Source organism: Pteropus alecto, unplaced genomic scaffold (assembly GCF_000325575.1).
Source record: "Pteropus alecto unplaced genomic scaffold, ASM32557v1 scaffold433, whole genome shotgun sequence".
Taxonomy (NCBI): Eukaryota; Metazoa; Chordata; class Mammalia; order Chiroptera; family Pteropodidae; genus Pteropus; species Pteropus alecto.
Window position 1 is genome coordinate 1,062,938 of NW_006433953.1, and position 14,328 is coordinate 1,077,265.

Consider the following 14,328-nt stretch of genomic DNA (forward strand, 5'->3'; position numbering starts at 1 on the left):
TGCTTATCCAGTCAAGCTCTTGTGTATAAAATAAGAAGGTTAGACGAGATGATCTTTGGGGTCCTGGAAAGTGTAACATCCCTGACTCTCAGTTAATGCTTCCAAGGAGTGTCAGCAGGGCTCAGAGAGCTCTCCATCCCTATTTCTGTTCATAGTCTCGAGCTAGGCATAGCAAGAGAGGAATTGGGAAGGCAGAGATGGCAATGGCTGACCTAGAGCCCTTACCCGCACCTAATACCCTTCACCTGTCCTCCTGTAGCCACGAGGCCTCCTGGTGGCTGCCACAATGATGAGTTCCAGTGCCGGCTGGATGGTCTGTGCATTCCCCTGCGGTGGCGCTGTGATGGGGACACTGACTGCATGGACTCCAGTGATGAGAAGAGCTGTGAGGGAGTGACCCACGTCTGTGACCCCAATGTCAAGTTTGGCTGCAAGGACTCCGGTAAAAAGAAGTATTAGAGGGAGCTTGGAATAGGGCAACATGGACGGGGGGAAACCACGATGAGAGCAGAGCAGCAGCGAGGGAGATAGTACTGTACCGTGAGGGGTGGGGGTGGGGACATTGAGGCAGAAGGCTGTACACAAAAAGCATGTGCGTGATGCATGGGGAAGGTATGAAGGGGCCAGAGCCTGGGCTAAGGGCCCGAAGGGCCCTGGGAATCAACAGAGTAGAGCTTCAGCACCTCCTGCAGATTCCTGCCTTCTTCGTTGCCTGTGTGAATTTGACAGAAAAGCCTCAAGGTTCCTAGGGGACTCTTGTGGTCATGACCCTATTAGAGAACTCCACTGGGTCTGGGAAGGACACAGGGAGCCCTGCCGTCCAGGCCTGGCCCCTTATTCTATACCTGTCCATCAGCTCGGTGCATCAGCAAAGCATGGGTATGTGACGGTGACAGCGACTGTGAAGATAACTCAGATGAGGAGAACTGTGAGTCCTTGGCCTGCAGGCCACCCTCGCACCCCTGTGCCAACAACACCTCAGTCTGCCTGCCCCCTGATAAGCTGTGTGATGGCAATGATGACTGTGGAGACGGCTCAGATGAAGGAGAGCTCTGCGGTGAGGCCCGGGCCTAGGAGAGGCCCAGGAGAGGCGTGGGGTGGGTGGCTGGGCAAGGAGTCTGGGCCAGGGCCAGGGCCAGGGCAGGTGGAACAGGATAAACTCTGTGGGGAGAGGTCTGAGACTAGGAAAGGGCAGCTCTAGCTGCTGAGCAAGTAGTACCCAAAACAGTTACTAACAACCCACGTTGATTCATGACTCACCTTAGCAAAATGCTGTTTTAAGAGCATCACACTACGCTATTATAGCATTTATAAAGCAGCCATGTGAGGCAGATACTCATTATCTCCATCTTACAGGTGAGAAAACTGAGGCAGAGAGAAGTTAAATAACTGCTCCAAGGTCATGCAGTTGCTAAAGTGCTTGTGGAGACCGTGCAGTGCAATTCCTCATTGCAGGCACAGACCCCTCACCCACACTTGTACCACAGAGTAGTGCAGAGCCAGCTTTCGAGACAAAGGCACCAGGATGAGTGGATGGGTCAGGGCAGGCTTCCCAGAGGAGGTGAGGGTTTAACTGGGTTCTCAAGGACAAGTAGATCTTTCAGAGTGAGTGAGAATGTGGAGGGAGAAGGGTATGCATTCGAGATCAAAAGAAATGAGGGTCAGGGAGGGCCACGTCGTGTGACTTGGGGATGAGGAGCAGAGCAGCCTTATCTCCTGTGAGCCAGGCAGAGCATCAGTTCCTGGAAGGAGGAGGAGTGAGAGATATGGCAGGTTGGGACAGGCCCTGAGAATTGCTGATGGGCCGTCTGTCAAAGCTGGAAGATCCCAGGATGTGTCAGGACCCAGGGCAGGATGTTCCCTACCGTAGCCCACCACAAATCAGTAGAGAAAGAGGGAAGGGGAATGGATTTCCGGCCCTCCCAAAGAGGCAAAGAGCTGGGGCCGCCACCATAAGCTCAAGAGGCAGAGAAGTAGAGACCAGAGAGATGCAGCCATGATGTGAGACGTGGACTTGGAGGGATGGGCCCGGTGCTGGATGCTGGAGTCCCAACCCTGGTCCTGAGAAAGCCTGGGAAGCGGGACAGAGGGTTGGCCAGGAATGGAAAAGAAGGATGCTACAGGCAGGGTGCCAGGCCTCTGTCTGGGCTGTCCCAGACTTGGGGCCCAGCAGGGCCATGGCCCTGCCTCCTCCAGGATCCTGACCTTGATCTTGTCCCCTCCTCTGTGTCCCCTAGACCAGTGTTCTCTGAATAATGGCGGCTGCAGCCACAACTGCTCGGTGGCACCTGGCGAAGGCATTGTGTGTTCATGCCCTCTGGGCATGGAGCTCGGGCCCGACAACCATACCTGTCAGATCCAGAGCTACTGTGCCAAGCACCTCAAGTGCAGCCAGAAATGTGACCAGAACAAGTTCAGCGTGAAGTGCTCCTGTTACGAGGGCTGGGTGCTGGAGCCAGATGGCGAGAGCTGCCGAAGCCTGGGTAAAGCACGGGTTGGGGGTGGTGGGGCAGCCAGCCTGTTGGGCAGGCCGAGGCAGGCCCTTGAGTTGCTGTGGGCTGGGCCTAGGCGGCCAAATGCCAAAGGCTGAGGTTTCCATCCAGGCCCAGCGCCAGGGCCAACAGAGACCCTGCCTGCCCCTTGTCGATGTGAGAAATGTCCATACCTGTAGAGAATTTTTATGAGTTTATTTGAGCCAAACTGACAATTGCCAGGAAGCAAAACCACAACAGATTGAAAAAATGCTCTGGAGAATGGCAGTTTTGCAGCTTAATTTATACATTAGAGTCAAAGGAGGAGATATAAGGAGGGTTAAATAAAATCCATCGTTGGCACATTAAAGGGGCCAGAGAAAGCAAAGCAGAGAAATCTCTGGGATTAGATATAAAGTAAAAAATGGAGAGACACATGCTTCTTTTACACTGGTGGGTACAGGATAGTTAATAATTAACATTTGCAGCACATAGTGATGGTATTGGGGGAAGAAGATAACAAGGAGGGATTCAGTGGACTCGGGCTCTGGTGAGGTGGGTTGCACCCTGAGGGGTCTGGTAAAGCAGATTACTTGGTCATTTCAAAGGTATGTTATCTTAGATGCAAAAAGACAATAGACAGGCTCAGTTAAGGTAAAGATTGACCTTTGTCAAGGAAGCTACAGGTCTGAGACAAAACTACCCATGGCTCACTTTTAGTCAGGAATTTTTTTGTTCAGACCATCCTATGTGGTTGCTTTCTGTCTCTGAGTTTGTAGTGCCTGCCATGCTGGCCTCCTCCCCTGATCTCGTCAGGTTTGGTACGTGGCCCTGTTTTTGTCCACACTTCCCCATTTTGGACATAAGTCAATCTGAAGGACGTAGTAATGACCAAGCTCTTGGTTGGATAATGTGGTCCCACAGTATTAGGAAGGCTCATTCCTAGGAAGTCACGGTGTCATCATTTGTCTTGCTGAAATGGTGGACCACTGGGGATGGAGCAAGACCATAACCTTGGATAGAAGTCAAGGCCAAATTTTTCTCAAAAGAGAAAGGCAGGTAAATGGGAGGCAGTCAGGTTTTATGGGCCTTCATTAAGAAAAAACACTCTGGACCATTTCTAACTTACAAATGATCAGAATCCAAGTTTTACCGTCTGCTTCACTTTTCTGTATTTTGCATCTAGTATAACATTACTTATAATTTGAAGGCACAATCATATACCTCTTTGGTTTTCACAATCTGACCATGAGATGGGTTCCCATTTATTGGTATTATTATTGTTGTTATTATTATTTTAATACGGCCTATCTACTTCCCATTGGAAGCATTCAAGTGTCTGTCGTTCACTATTAATCTGAGTGCTGCTAGTTGTATAATTGGGAACAGTAACATTAAGTTTTAATTGGGGCCAAGGCTCTAAGAACACAATGATATAAATTACAATTACCATCAAAAAAATTTCCGGAGGCCAGGAGGACATTAAGAGTTTTTCCTAAGTAAATTTCCTGTGCCTCAGAAAGCATTATAGAGGGCCATTGTTTTTTTCACAACCACTTTAGCTTCCATCTAAATTAACATAGTAGCCCTTGATGGGTTAGGAGGTAAGCATGTTCCCATAGTTGGGTTCTAGTATTATTCATACATAAAATTTCTTAAGATTTCTTTTCTGCAAACCTACAACTTCCTTTGTCCTTCTTAGTTTGTCTTTTTTACTCATTCAGAAATAACCAACTTATTATGACAAACTACTTTCTTTTAACTTCTCTCAAAAACACACACATTCCTTCCTTCTGCAATAACGTTCCTTCGAAATTTCAAAAGAGAAACCATAATATGAGTATTATTGATAATACAAAACTTATAAATCTTCAGCAATTATTAACAGTTGGGCTGTATAATGAGGTTTGAGAAAAGCACAAAGAACAAGTATAACTATGATTATGATTAATCTTAGCAGACAGATAAAGACAATCAAATGTTTTTTGCACTCAACATCGATTTGTAAGTATACAGATCTTGTTGATGTCTTGGGACAACTGACTACCTGTGATGTCAGTGGCTTCTCATCTCTGAGGAGGCTTTCTTTGATGACTGCTGTAGGCACAGGCAAGTGTCAGAGACAGGGGCAGATATCCATTCACGGTTAGGCACTTTTTTTTTTTTTTTTGATGAGAAATGTGAATCATTAACATCTTTAAATTTAACTGCACATGGATTATTTAGTAATACCTGATAAGGTCCCTTCCAATGAGGTTGGAGAGAGTCTTTAATTGATGTCTTTTCCAATGAACAAAATCTGGTTGTAAATCGTCATCTTTGAAATCTTCGTCTTCTGGGAGCACACTGTGAAAGGAATCAGTTACTAATTTATCAGTTTCTTTAAGCTGGTTAATAAGTTCTTGATAATAATGCAGAATGTCTTCTTTTAAAAAGATTGGGTTATATGTCCCTTCAGATGCTTAGAGTGACCAGTGACTATTTAGTGAGGAGAAAGTCTATGTTTCCCAAAAGGAGTAGGTCTCAGGTTGGAGAGCACTATAAGAAGAGCTTCTGGACAGAGGAGATTAAAAGCTTCTGAAAATTTACCTAGTTGAGTTTTAATTGTACCTTTTGTACGTTCCACCGATCCAGAAGACTAGGGTGATAAGCGCAATGAAAATGCTGTAGAATAGGCCAAATGTTACAAATGTATTGCATTATTTTTCCGGTTAAATGAGTCCCTCGGTCACTATGTAACTTAAAGGGACTTCTTCAATTGAGAATTTTTTTCCCAATAGTAATTTATCTACTGTTAAATCTATCACTCTCCTGCAAGAGAATGCCTCAACCCAGTGTTAGAACACACAAATCATAACTAATACATATTTGTATACTTACGATAGTGACAATTGGATAAAATCCAATTACCATACCTCAAATGGACCTGAAGGAAGTGGAAAATGTCCTTGGGACCTGTGGAGTGGTTTTCCAGGGTTATATTTTGGACAGATAGAAGGCCTGCTATATACTTTATAAGCTACAGTAGGAGGTTTCCAGTAATAGTGTTTACTCCATGAAATCATTTTTTCAGGACCCCCTTGTGTTAGTTCATGTACATGTCGAAGTATAGGTAATTGAGCCCTTACAGGTAAGATTGGTTTCTGATTGGGTCCAACCATATTCATTTGTCTAGGTCGAAGTTTCTTCCTTTTTGTAGCCATATCTCTTTTCTTCTGTAGCTGTCCATTGGAACTGTAAAAGAGAGTCTTTTATTGATTTAATAGGGAACAAGAAACATTCTCAGGTCTGCATAATTTGATTGCTTATTGCTGTTTGTCTAGCTGCAGCATCAGCTAAATTATTTCCTTTTGCTTCTATGGTGGCAGCTTTAGAATGTCCTGGAATTTTTATAATTGCCAATTGTTTTGGTTGCTGTATGACATCTGATAATTCTGCAACCTATTTTCCATTCTTTACGGGCTGCCCTGAGGAAGTCAAGAGGCATCACTGCTTCTACAACATTCCAAAGCCGTAAGCTACACCAAAGGCTGTGTAAATAAATACTGGCTATTCTATATTTGGCCAATTGCAAGTCGAGTTAGAACAATTAATTCAACTTATTGGGCAGATCTTATTTCATTCAGATAAATGAGAACCTTCACTTATGTCCACCATAGAAATTATTGCATATTCAGCTCAGTAATGTCCCTATTCATCTTACAGATAAGGTCCAGATTAAGTCAGTGTTATCCATAGGTGTTTCCTGTAAACCGTTCCTAGGAGGTGGTCAGGAAGCAAAACACAACCGTAAATGTCTTCATCCTGCAAAGAAGGTCGCAAAGTTGCTGGGTTAAGACTGTTACATTGAGTTAAAGTAATATTAGGTGCGGAAAACAAGACTGCTTCATAAGAAGAAAGTCGACTGACAGAAGTATTGAGTGTGATGAGAGTTCAGTGGAGATTCAACGGATTTATGAGGAACACAATTAAAGTAGAGCCCATTGCTATTTCTTCTGTTTGTTTGCATAACATGGCTATAGCAGAGATGGCTGTCATGCAGGGAGGGAGTCCTTGGGCTGCTGAGTCTATTCCTGACTATAATGTCCTACAGGTCTATGATGATCTATGTTTTTGAGTTAAAATCCCAAAGCATTTTCTTTATTTTCATGCATAAAAAAGAAGAAAGTTTGTAATTAAGGTGTCCCAGACTGGGAGCTTTAGATAATACTTCCTCTAGAGCTTGTTTCCCTTTGGGGTTCCATTGAATCGGATTAGGTCAATCTGATGTTAACAAGACGTATAGAGGCTGGGCCATTAATGAAAAATCTGGAACCCAGTTGTGACAGTATCTAGTCAAATACAGGAACCCTCTAAGCTGTTTTTTTGTTTGTTTATTTTTAGAAGAGGAAAGGATAGGATTCCTCTGAGTCTTTCAGGGTTAATTAGTACCTTATCTTTACTTATTAGATAACCTAGGTATCTTACTTGGGGTAAACAGAATCAAAGCTTGTCCTTTGAGACCCCATGTCCCTTTATGACTAGCTGTTTGAATAGGTAATTGTGTCCTCTTAGTCGAATTGATGTCCTAGAGCATAAAAGTAAATCATCCACATATTGGATTAGAGTGGAATTTCTGGGAAATTCAACATCATTCAAATCAGTTAGTATCTGAGAGAAATAGGTGGGATTCTTAATATATCCCTGGGGCATTACTGTCCAAGTAAACTCAAGATCCTCCCAGGTAAAAGCAAAGAGGTATTTCCTGTCATTCATATATATATGTATATGTATGTATGTATATGTATATAAATAAATGCTGAAGAAGGCATTAGGTAAATCTATCACTGAAAAATATTGACAGTCCACAGGAATAGCTAATAGTAAGGGCATGTAGATTTGGAACTACAGGATGTCTGGGAATAGCTATTTTATTTATAGCTACGAGATCCTATACAAATCTCCATCCTTTCCCATTGAGTTTCTTCACTGGGAGAATAGAATTACAAGTGCTCATACATGAAATTATAAGCTCCCTTTAAGTAATCTTCCATAATGGGCTTAATTCCAGCTAGTGCATCAGGTCTTAAAGGATACTGATGAATAGTAGGTAGCGGCAAAGTATCTTCAATAGTTTTTCAAATAGGAGTAGCTGACTTAATCTTTCCGATACCCGTCCTGGAAAGTTGGGATGTCCTGTAGCAAAAGTCAGTCAGTCTCAAGATTAGTTTCCTCTTGTTGAGATTCCTTTAAAATCATTATTTTTCCAATTGGCTCAGTATCTGTTTTAGTTCTAAATACATTTCACCCTTCTGGGAAAAGGATATATGGGCATCTTTGGTTTCCAGAGTCTCGCCCCATCAGGTGATTCGGGGCAGATTTTACTAGTAAAAACATATGTTGCCCCATAATGTTTCCTAGCTGGAAGGGAATAGGTTCTGGTTTTTAAAAGGACACTGGTTGATTAGATGTCCCTACCACTTGTACAGAAATTTAGTCCGAGGGAAAGGGCAACTTAATTTTGTAGGATCAAGAACAGATTAATTAGCCCCAATATCAACAAGGGTCTCCACAGTTTTTATGGTAATTTCAATTTTTCCTAAAGTATTAGTAAGGAGAAGGGGAAATGCCTTCTCGTAGTCCTCAGGGCAGCCCTACCTTAGCTTCTGTTTCTGTTCTTTTTCTAAATCCCATTTCAGTTTGCTGTAATCCTTCTTAAGGTGACCTGACTTCTCACAATAAAAACAGACTCCTCTTTCCCCCTATCTAAAAGACCTTAGGGGAGAACTGACCTGATTGCTTAATTGCTGGAGCTGCAAGTTCATGATTTTGGCAGCTTTGTCTTTTTCTCTCTTTTGAATAGTTTTAGATAGTTGATCAGCCAGAATTGCCAGTTCATTAGTACGTGTGCTCAGCCAGTTTAATTTATGTTGTTTAATCAGTTATAAGCTCTTCACCTAGTCCTTCCAAAAATGTTGAATTTAGTAAGGGATCATTTTGATGATATTTAAAACTGTCTGGAGATAGAGCTGAGTATTGTTTGAAAGTTTTTTTTTTTTTTAAATATTCAAAGAAATCAAGCACTGGATCATCAGTCTCTCTTTTACATTGCCAGATCTTATTTCAGCATTCTGTTGCTTTGCTCTCAGAAACAAGTGGGTATATTAATTGGAATAGGTCAGAAGAGCCAGGATTATATGTTCTAACAGTTAAATTACATTCCTTTGCAAACCCCTCACGGTGCTGGAGAAGGTGGGGAAATCTTTAGGTAAATTCTCAATTCTGTTCTAGTCTAAGGAATGTATTTAATCGCTGGTTCCTCTCTGCCTCAGACAGGCTTTTCTCCAAAGAATTTTTTTTTTTTTTCCCTTATCTATACTGGTCTAGTTTTCTATTCTTAGTGTCCCCTAGGTCAATAGCGAGCTGTGCTGGAAAAGGCATGGAAGAAAGAGAGAAGGGGGAGGAGTAAAGAAGAGTAAGTCCGGACAACAAAGTAAAGGGTATAGCAGGGAAGTTGGAGAAGAGGGAAAAGTGGGTGTTGGCATGGAGCAGCTTTGGAAACCGTCTTTAGTTCAGAGGCAATCTCTAAATTTTTGTTATTAACTTCTTGGAGAGAAGAAGGTCTCTCTGTGCTCAGTTTCAGAGGCTTCTATTTGCCAATTGATGTAAGCCTCCCATTCATTCAGTTTGATTTTAGAACTAGCTTTTTTTCTATTGTACATGCAAGGAAATGAATTTAGGTGTCAAAAGAGTTCTATTTTGCCATCTATTTTGCACTTTTAGTAAAATCTTCCCATTCCTGTAAGTAGTTGCAAGTAAAGGCTCCCTATGAATTGTACATTTGCAGGAGTATTAATGGGGCTGGGGGCTTGTCAGGCTTGGAGGCACGATTTCTCATGTTAATTTTAGTTTTCTTTTGAGATCTGCAGAGTCTGAACAAATTTCTAGGGATATTGTGTAGTAGGGTAAAGTGCTGCTTACGGGTTGAGTCTGTCACCTCCCAGGTCACTCCAACCCTCTTACATGTCTTGGTCTCTCTCCCCAGATGTTTAATACAACCATGAGGACTCGGAGCACTAGATAGCCAGCCTTTATTGTGCATCTCTGGACAAGTCACTTATTTAATTACAGTTGTGTTGGAATTCCCTATGGGACCCTGCTTATCTTGAGGGGTACCCTCAGACACCTACGTATGAATTCTTGGTCAGCTAAGAATACTCAAAATTCGAGGTAGAGAGAGTAAATACCTGTTATCTTCAGAGCTGAATGAGTTCAGACTCTCATTTATCTAGCAAAAGGTTTTTTTCAGCCTCTCAGTAAGCAATTCTAATTGAAAAGCCAAAATTAAAAATCAGCCACTCATCTTTTTCCTCCTGTCCCTGAGTTATCTCAACTCTTATCATTAGCCTGGATTATCTTGACGCTTATCTTTTAATGCCACCTCGAGGATTTTTTTTTTTTTTAAGAATATCTTGAATAAAGTCAGGGCCTCCTACCTTAAAACAAGGAGATCCAGATTCCAAGAAAAACACCCAAGTTCACCCGATGCAAAATGGGGAGCCGGTGGGGCACAGTTTGCCCCTGCTGATACCTAACATTGGGTCCGTGTCCACAGGGTGGTCCTGGGTGGGCTTCTTTGGAATCTTGCCAACTATGCCAAGTAAATGGCAATATAAGAAACGTCCAGACCTGTAGAGAATTTTTATGAGTTTATTTGAGCCAAACCGACAACATTTGCCAGGAAACAAAATTTCAACAAACTGAGAAAATGTTCCAGAAAATGAAAGTTTTGCAGCTTAATTTATACATTAGAGTCAAGGGATGAGGTGTTAGGAGGGTTAAATAAAATCCATCGTTGGCACATTAAAGGGGCCAGAGAAAGCAAAGCAGAGAAATCTCTGGGATTAGATAAAAAGTAAAAAATGGAGAGACACATGCTTCTTTTACACTGGTGGGTACAGGATAGTTAATAATTAACATTTGCAGCACATAGTGATGGTATTAGGGGAAGAAGATAACAAGGAGGGATTCAGTGGACTCGGGCTCTGGTGAGGTGGGTTGCACCCTGAGGAGTCTGGTAGAGAAGATTACTTGGACATTTCAAAGGTATGTTATCTTAGATGCAAAAAGACAATAGACAGGCTCAGTTAAGGTAAAGATTGACCTTTGTCAAGGAAGCTACAGGTCTGAGACAAAACTACCCATGGCTCACTTTTAGTCAGGAATTTTTTTGTTCAGACCATCCTATGTGGTTGCTTTCTGTCTCTGAGTTTGTAGTGCCTGCCATGCTGGCCTCCTCCCCTGATCTCGTCAGGTTTGGTACGTGGCCCTGTTTTTGTCCCGACCCTGGACAGGATAGCATGGAGGAAGCAAGCCCCTTGCTGATCCGTATCACACCCCTCCTCAGACCCCTTCAAACCCTTCATCATCTTCTCCAACCGCCACGAGATCCGGCGCATTGACCTTCACAAAGGGGACTACAGCGTCCTGGTGCCCGGCCTGCGCAACACCATCGCCCTGGACTTCCACCTCAGCCAGAGCGCCCTCTACTGGACTGACGTGGTGGAGGACAAGATCTACCGCGGGAAGCTGCTGGACAACGGAGGTGACTGGCCACCTGCACGCTGTGCCCAGGACTGATGCGGCCGGGGGCCAGTGCTCACGGCCAGGGCGCTTGGGTGCTCAGCCCGAAGCGGAGGCCCTTAGCTCCCCATCCCCCACACTCTCATTAATTAGGTTAAATTTTGCTGTGGGTCTCAGTGCCTGACGCCCCCTAATTATCCTCAGCAGAGCTGCCAGCCTGATAATTAACAAAATGATCAGCCTTTCTTTGAAACGGCCTGGAGCTCGGCTCCCCAAATCCTAGAATTACAGGCTTGAAAGGAAAAAGTCCTTTAGGGATCGGGCACCTGAACTCTGCCTCTGTCCCACGGCAGCCCGACCCATCACAGACTTCTTTCATTCAGTCAACACACATTTTGAGCATGTACGCACTGGGCCCGGGGAAGCAGCAGTGATCAAAACAGGCCAAAATGTCTGCTCTCATGGAGCGTACATGCCAGTAGGAACATCAGCTATAAACAAAACAAATGAGTATACTGCGGAATGTGACAGAAGGGGATAGCACTGTGGGTAAAAAGAAACGAGGTGGGGGTGGGGAGGTAGGGAGAATGGGGGTTGACATTTTAAATTGGATGGTCAAAGAAGCCCCTTGAGAAGGTGACATCTGAGCAAAGACTTGACAGAAGCACATGTTGCTAGAGGAGTTTGCATGGTTTGTAGTAAAGAAAACTTGGAATCACCCCAGACGTCAAATTTCAATCAACAAGGTGATAGCTAAGTAGACTGTCATCACGTTCATACTGTGCGACAGTTTCTAAAATAATGAAATCCATATACATATGTATGTAGGTGTGTATGTATTTCCATGAGACAGTCTCCAGGATAGTCTGTGGAGTGACTTCTAGAAAGTTCTATCCTCTCATATTGGGTCTAGGACTGTTCCCCAAAGCCTCCACCCTCTGCCCTGATCTCCTCTCATGGGTTAGCCTTTCTTCCAGAGAGCTGCAAGCAGAAGATGGTAGCTACCCTCCTTTTTCCAGGCATCCTTCTCACTTGACCTCCCGGTGGAGTGGGAGGCCTGGATGCAGACAGTGGGGAGGTCTAGGAACCCCAGTTGAATCCAAGGCCCTTCAGAGGTATTGGCAGAGATGTCAGGGTTGAGGATGGGTCATGGAAGATTTTTAGGATGCCTCGCGTTCAATCCAGCCCACCCCAGGAGACTAACCAACCATGACGCTCTCTTCTCCAGCCCTGACCAGTTTTGAGGTGGTGATTCAGTATGGTCTGGCCACACCTGAGGGCCTGGCTGTAGACTGGATTGCAGGCAACATTTACTGGGTGGAGAGTAACCTGGACCAGATTGAGGTGGCCAAGCTGGATGGGACCCTTCGGACCACCCTGCTGGCCGGTGACATTGAGCACCCAAGGGCGATTGCGCTGGATCCCCGGGATGGGTAAGGACCTTGCCCAGCCTCTTCTGGCCACATGTTCTCCCCAAAAACTCATTCATCCTGGCTAGAGACCCCAGTCTCCTTAATACCTCTAGCCCCCCTCTGCCTTTTACCTAGGATCCTACCACAGCCTCTCCCCCAAGGCCCTGACCTTGGCCACCCTAACCCCTTCCCCATTCCCCAGGATCCTGTTTTGGACAGACTGGGACGCCAGCCTGCCCCGAATCGAAGCAGCCTCCATGAGTGGGGCAGGGCGCCGCACCATCCACCGCGAGACAGGCTCAGGTGGCTGGCCCAATGGGCTAACCGTGGACTACCTGGAGAAGCGCATTCTCTGGATCGACGCCAGGTCAGTACCCTCCACTACACCCAGGAGGCCTTCATCTCCCCCTCCTCTCTAGGGCCAGGGTGGGCCAGGGTCCCAGAACCTGGCAGTGGGGAGGATGGTGAGAAGGCCTGGAGGAGTTAGATCCAGAACCAGGATGGTCAAGGGCTGGGCCCAGCAGGACTGCACTGAGGGGAGAGGCTGGGTTAGGGGAGAGATGGGGATAGAAGAGAGTAGAGACCAGCTGTCACCTTGCTCAGAGTGCCTGGCAGAGGGCTGAAATACGACCTCCTGCCTCTGCTGAGGGGGCTCTGTTTGCCCAGGGGAAGGGGGAACTTTCTCTAATTGGTCTCTCCAGAGGGAGTGCCTTTTTCTAACCTTCTCTAAAGCCCTATGTGCTAATGGCTGTCCTGGAGAGAAGTGATGGGGCAGGGGAGTTAGGGACTGAGGGCGGAGATCCTAGACTTAGCACCACGTGGTCCTGCCGCCCGATTGGTTGTTCTGTCTGCCTTCCCTGACCAGCAGGGTTGGGAGGAGGGACGCTCCGGTGTGCTGAGGTGGGGGTGGTGGGCCTGGGCCTCGGAGGGGCACCTGACGCAGGGTGTCCTGAGGCTGCAGCCCCAGCCAGCACCCTCACTCTGCCCTGACCACTCTCTCAGGTCAGATGCCATCTACTCAGCCCGCTACGACGGCTCCGGCCACATGGAGGTGCTTCGGGGACACGAGTTCCTGTCGCACCCATTTGCAGTGACGCTGTACGGTGGGGAGGTGTACTGGACAGACTGGCGAACAAACACGCTGGCCAAGGCCAACAAGTGGACTGGCCACAATGTCACCGTGGTACAGAGGACCAATACCCAGCCCTTCGACCTGCAGGTGTACCACCCCTCCCGGCAGCCCATGGGTAAGGGCCGGAAGGAGCCAGCAGCCTTGTTAGAAGCCCTTAGGAGAGGAGGGGGCAATGAGAACAGGAGGAGGTCTATGCGAGAATGACAGGATGGGATGGAGCAGCCTGGTAACAGGAAAGAGCTGGCAGCAGGCAGTGCTGGAACGGGGAGGATGAGAAGGGGTGAAGAGGGGTCGTTCAGGTGAGAAAGGCCAGGGAGGGGCCAATAAGTCACGGGATGTTCTTGCTTCTCTCCCCACCCCTACCCGTAGCTCCCAACCCCTGTGAGGCCAATGGGGGCCGAGGCCCCTGCTCCCACCTGTGTCTTATCAACTACAATCGGACAGTTTCCTGCGCCTGTCCCCACCTCATGAAGCTCCACAAGGACAACACCACCTGCTATGGTAGGAGACCCCTCCCTCCAGAGCCAGTGGTGAGCTGAGGCTGCAGGGGAAGGTGTCAGCACTCAGGCTCCCCACTGTAATTGAAGATAGACAGTCCAGTCAGGAGGGACCTGATGGGGGAGTCCCCAGGGACAGCCTCTGTAAGAAGAGATTGGGACTCCAGCAGGGGGGTTACACACAATGGAGGAGCTTCCTGATAGCCAAAGGCCGGCAGCAAACAAAAGGAATGAGAAGAAGGAGGGATCCTCAT

At 46.1% G+C, this 14,328-nt stretch overlaps 1 protein-coding gene across 3 annotated transcripts in view; it reads left to right on the forward strand.

Annotated features, from left to right (window-relative positions):
* The window catches only part of LRP1 (LDL receptor related protein 1), an 83,873-nt gene that overhangs the window by 39,881 nt on the left and 29,664 nt on the right, over window positions 1–14,328 (forward strand). For all 3 annotated transcript variants that reach the window (XM_015587022.2, XM_006908932.2, XM_025044731.1), the window contains 8 exons: window positions 260–442; window positions 857–1,057; window positions 2,238–2,483; window positions 10,858–11,055; window positions 12,262–12,466; window positions 12,648–12,812; window positions 13,448–13,692; window positions 13,947–14,078. In XM_015587022.2, the coding sequence (XP_015442508.1) occupies window positions 260–442; window positions 857–1,057; window positions 2,238–2,483; window positions 10,858–11,055; window positions 12,262–12,466; window positions 12,648–12,812; window positions 13,448–13,692; window positions 13,947–14,078 (1,575 nt within the window). The remainder of the gene's footprint in view (window positions 1–259; window positions 443–856; window positions 1,058–2,237; window positions 2,484–10,857; window positions 11,056–12,261; window positions 12,467–12,647; window positions 12,813–13,447; window positions 13,693–13,946; window positions 14,079–14,328) is intronic.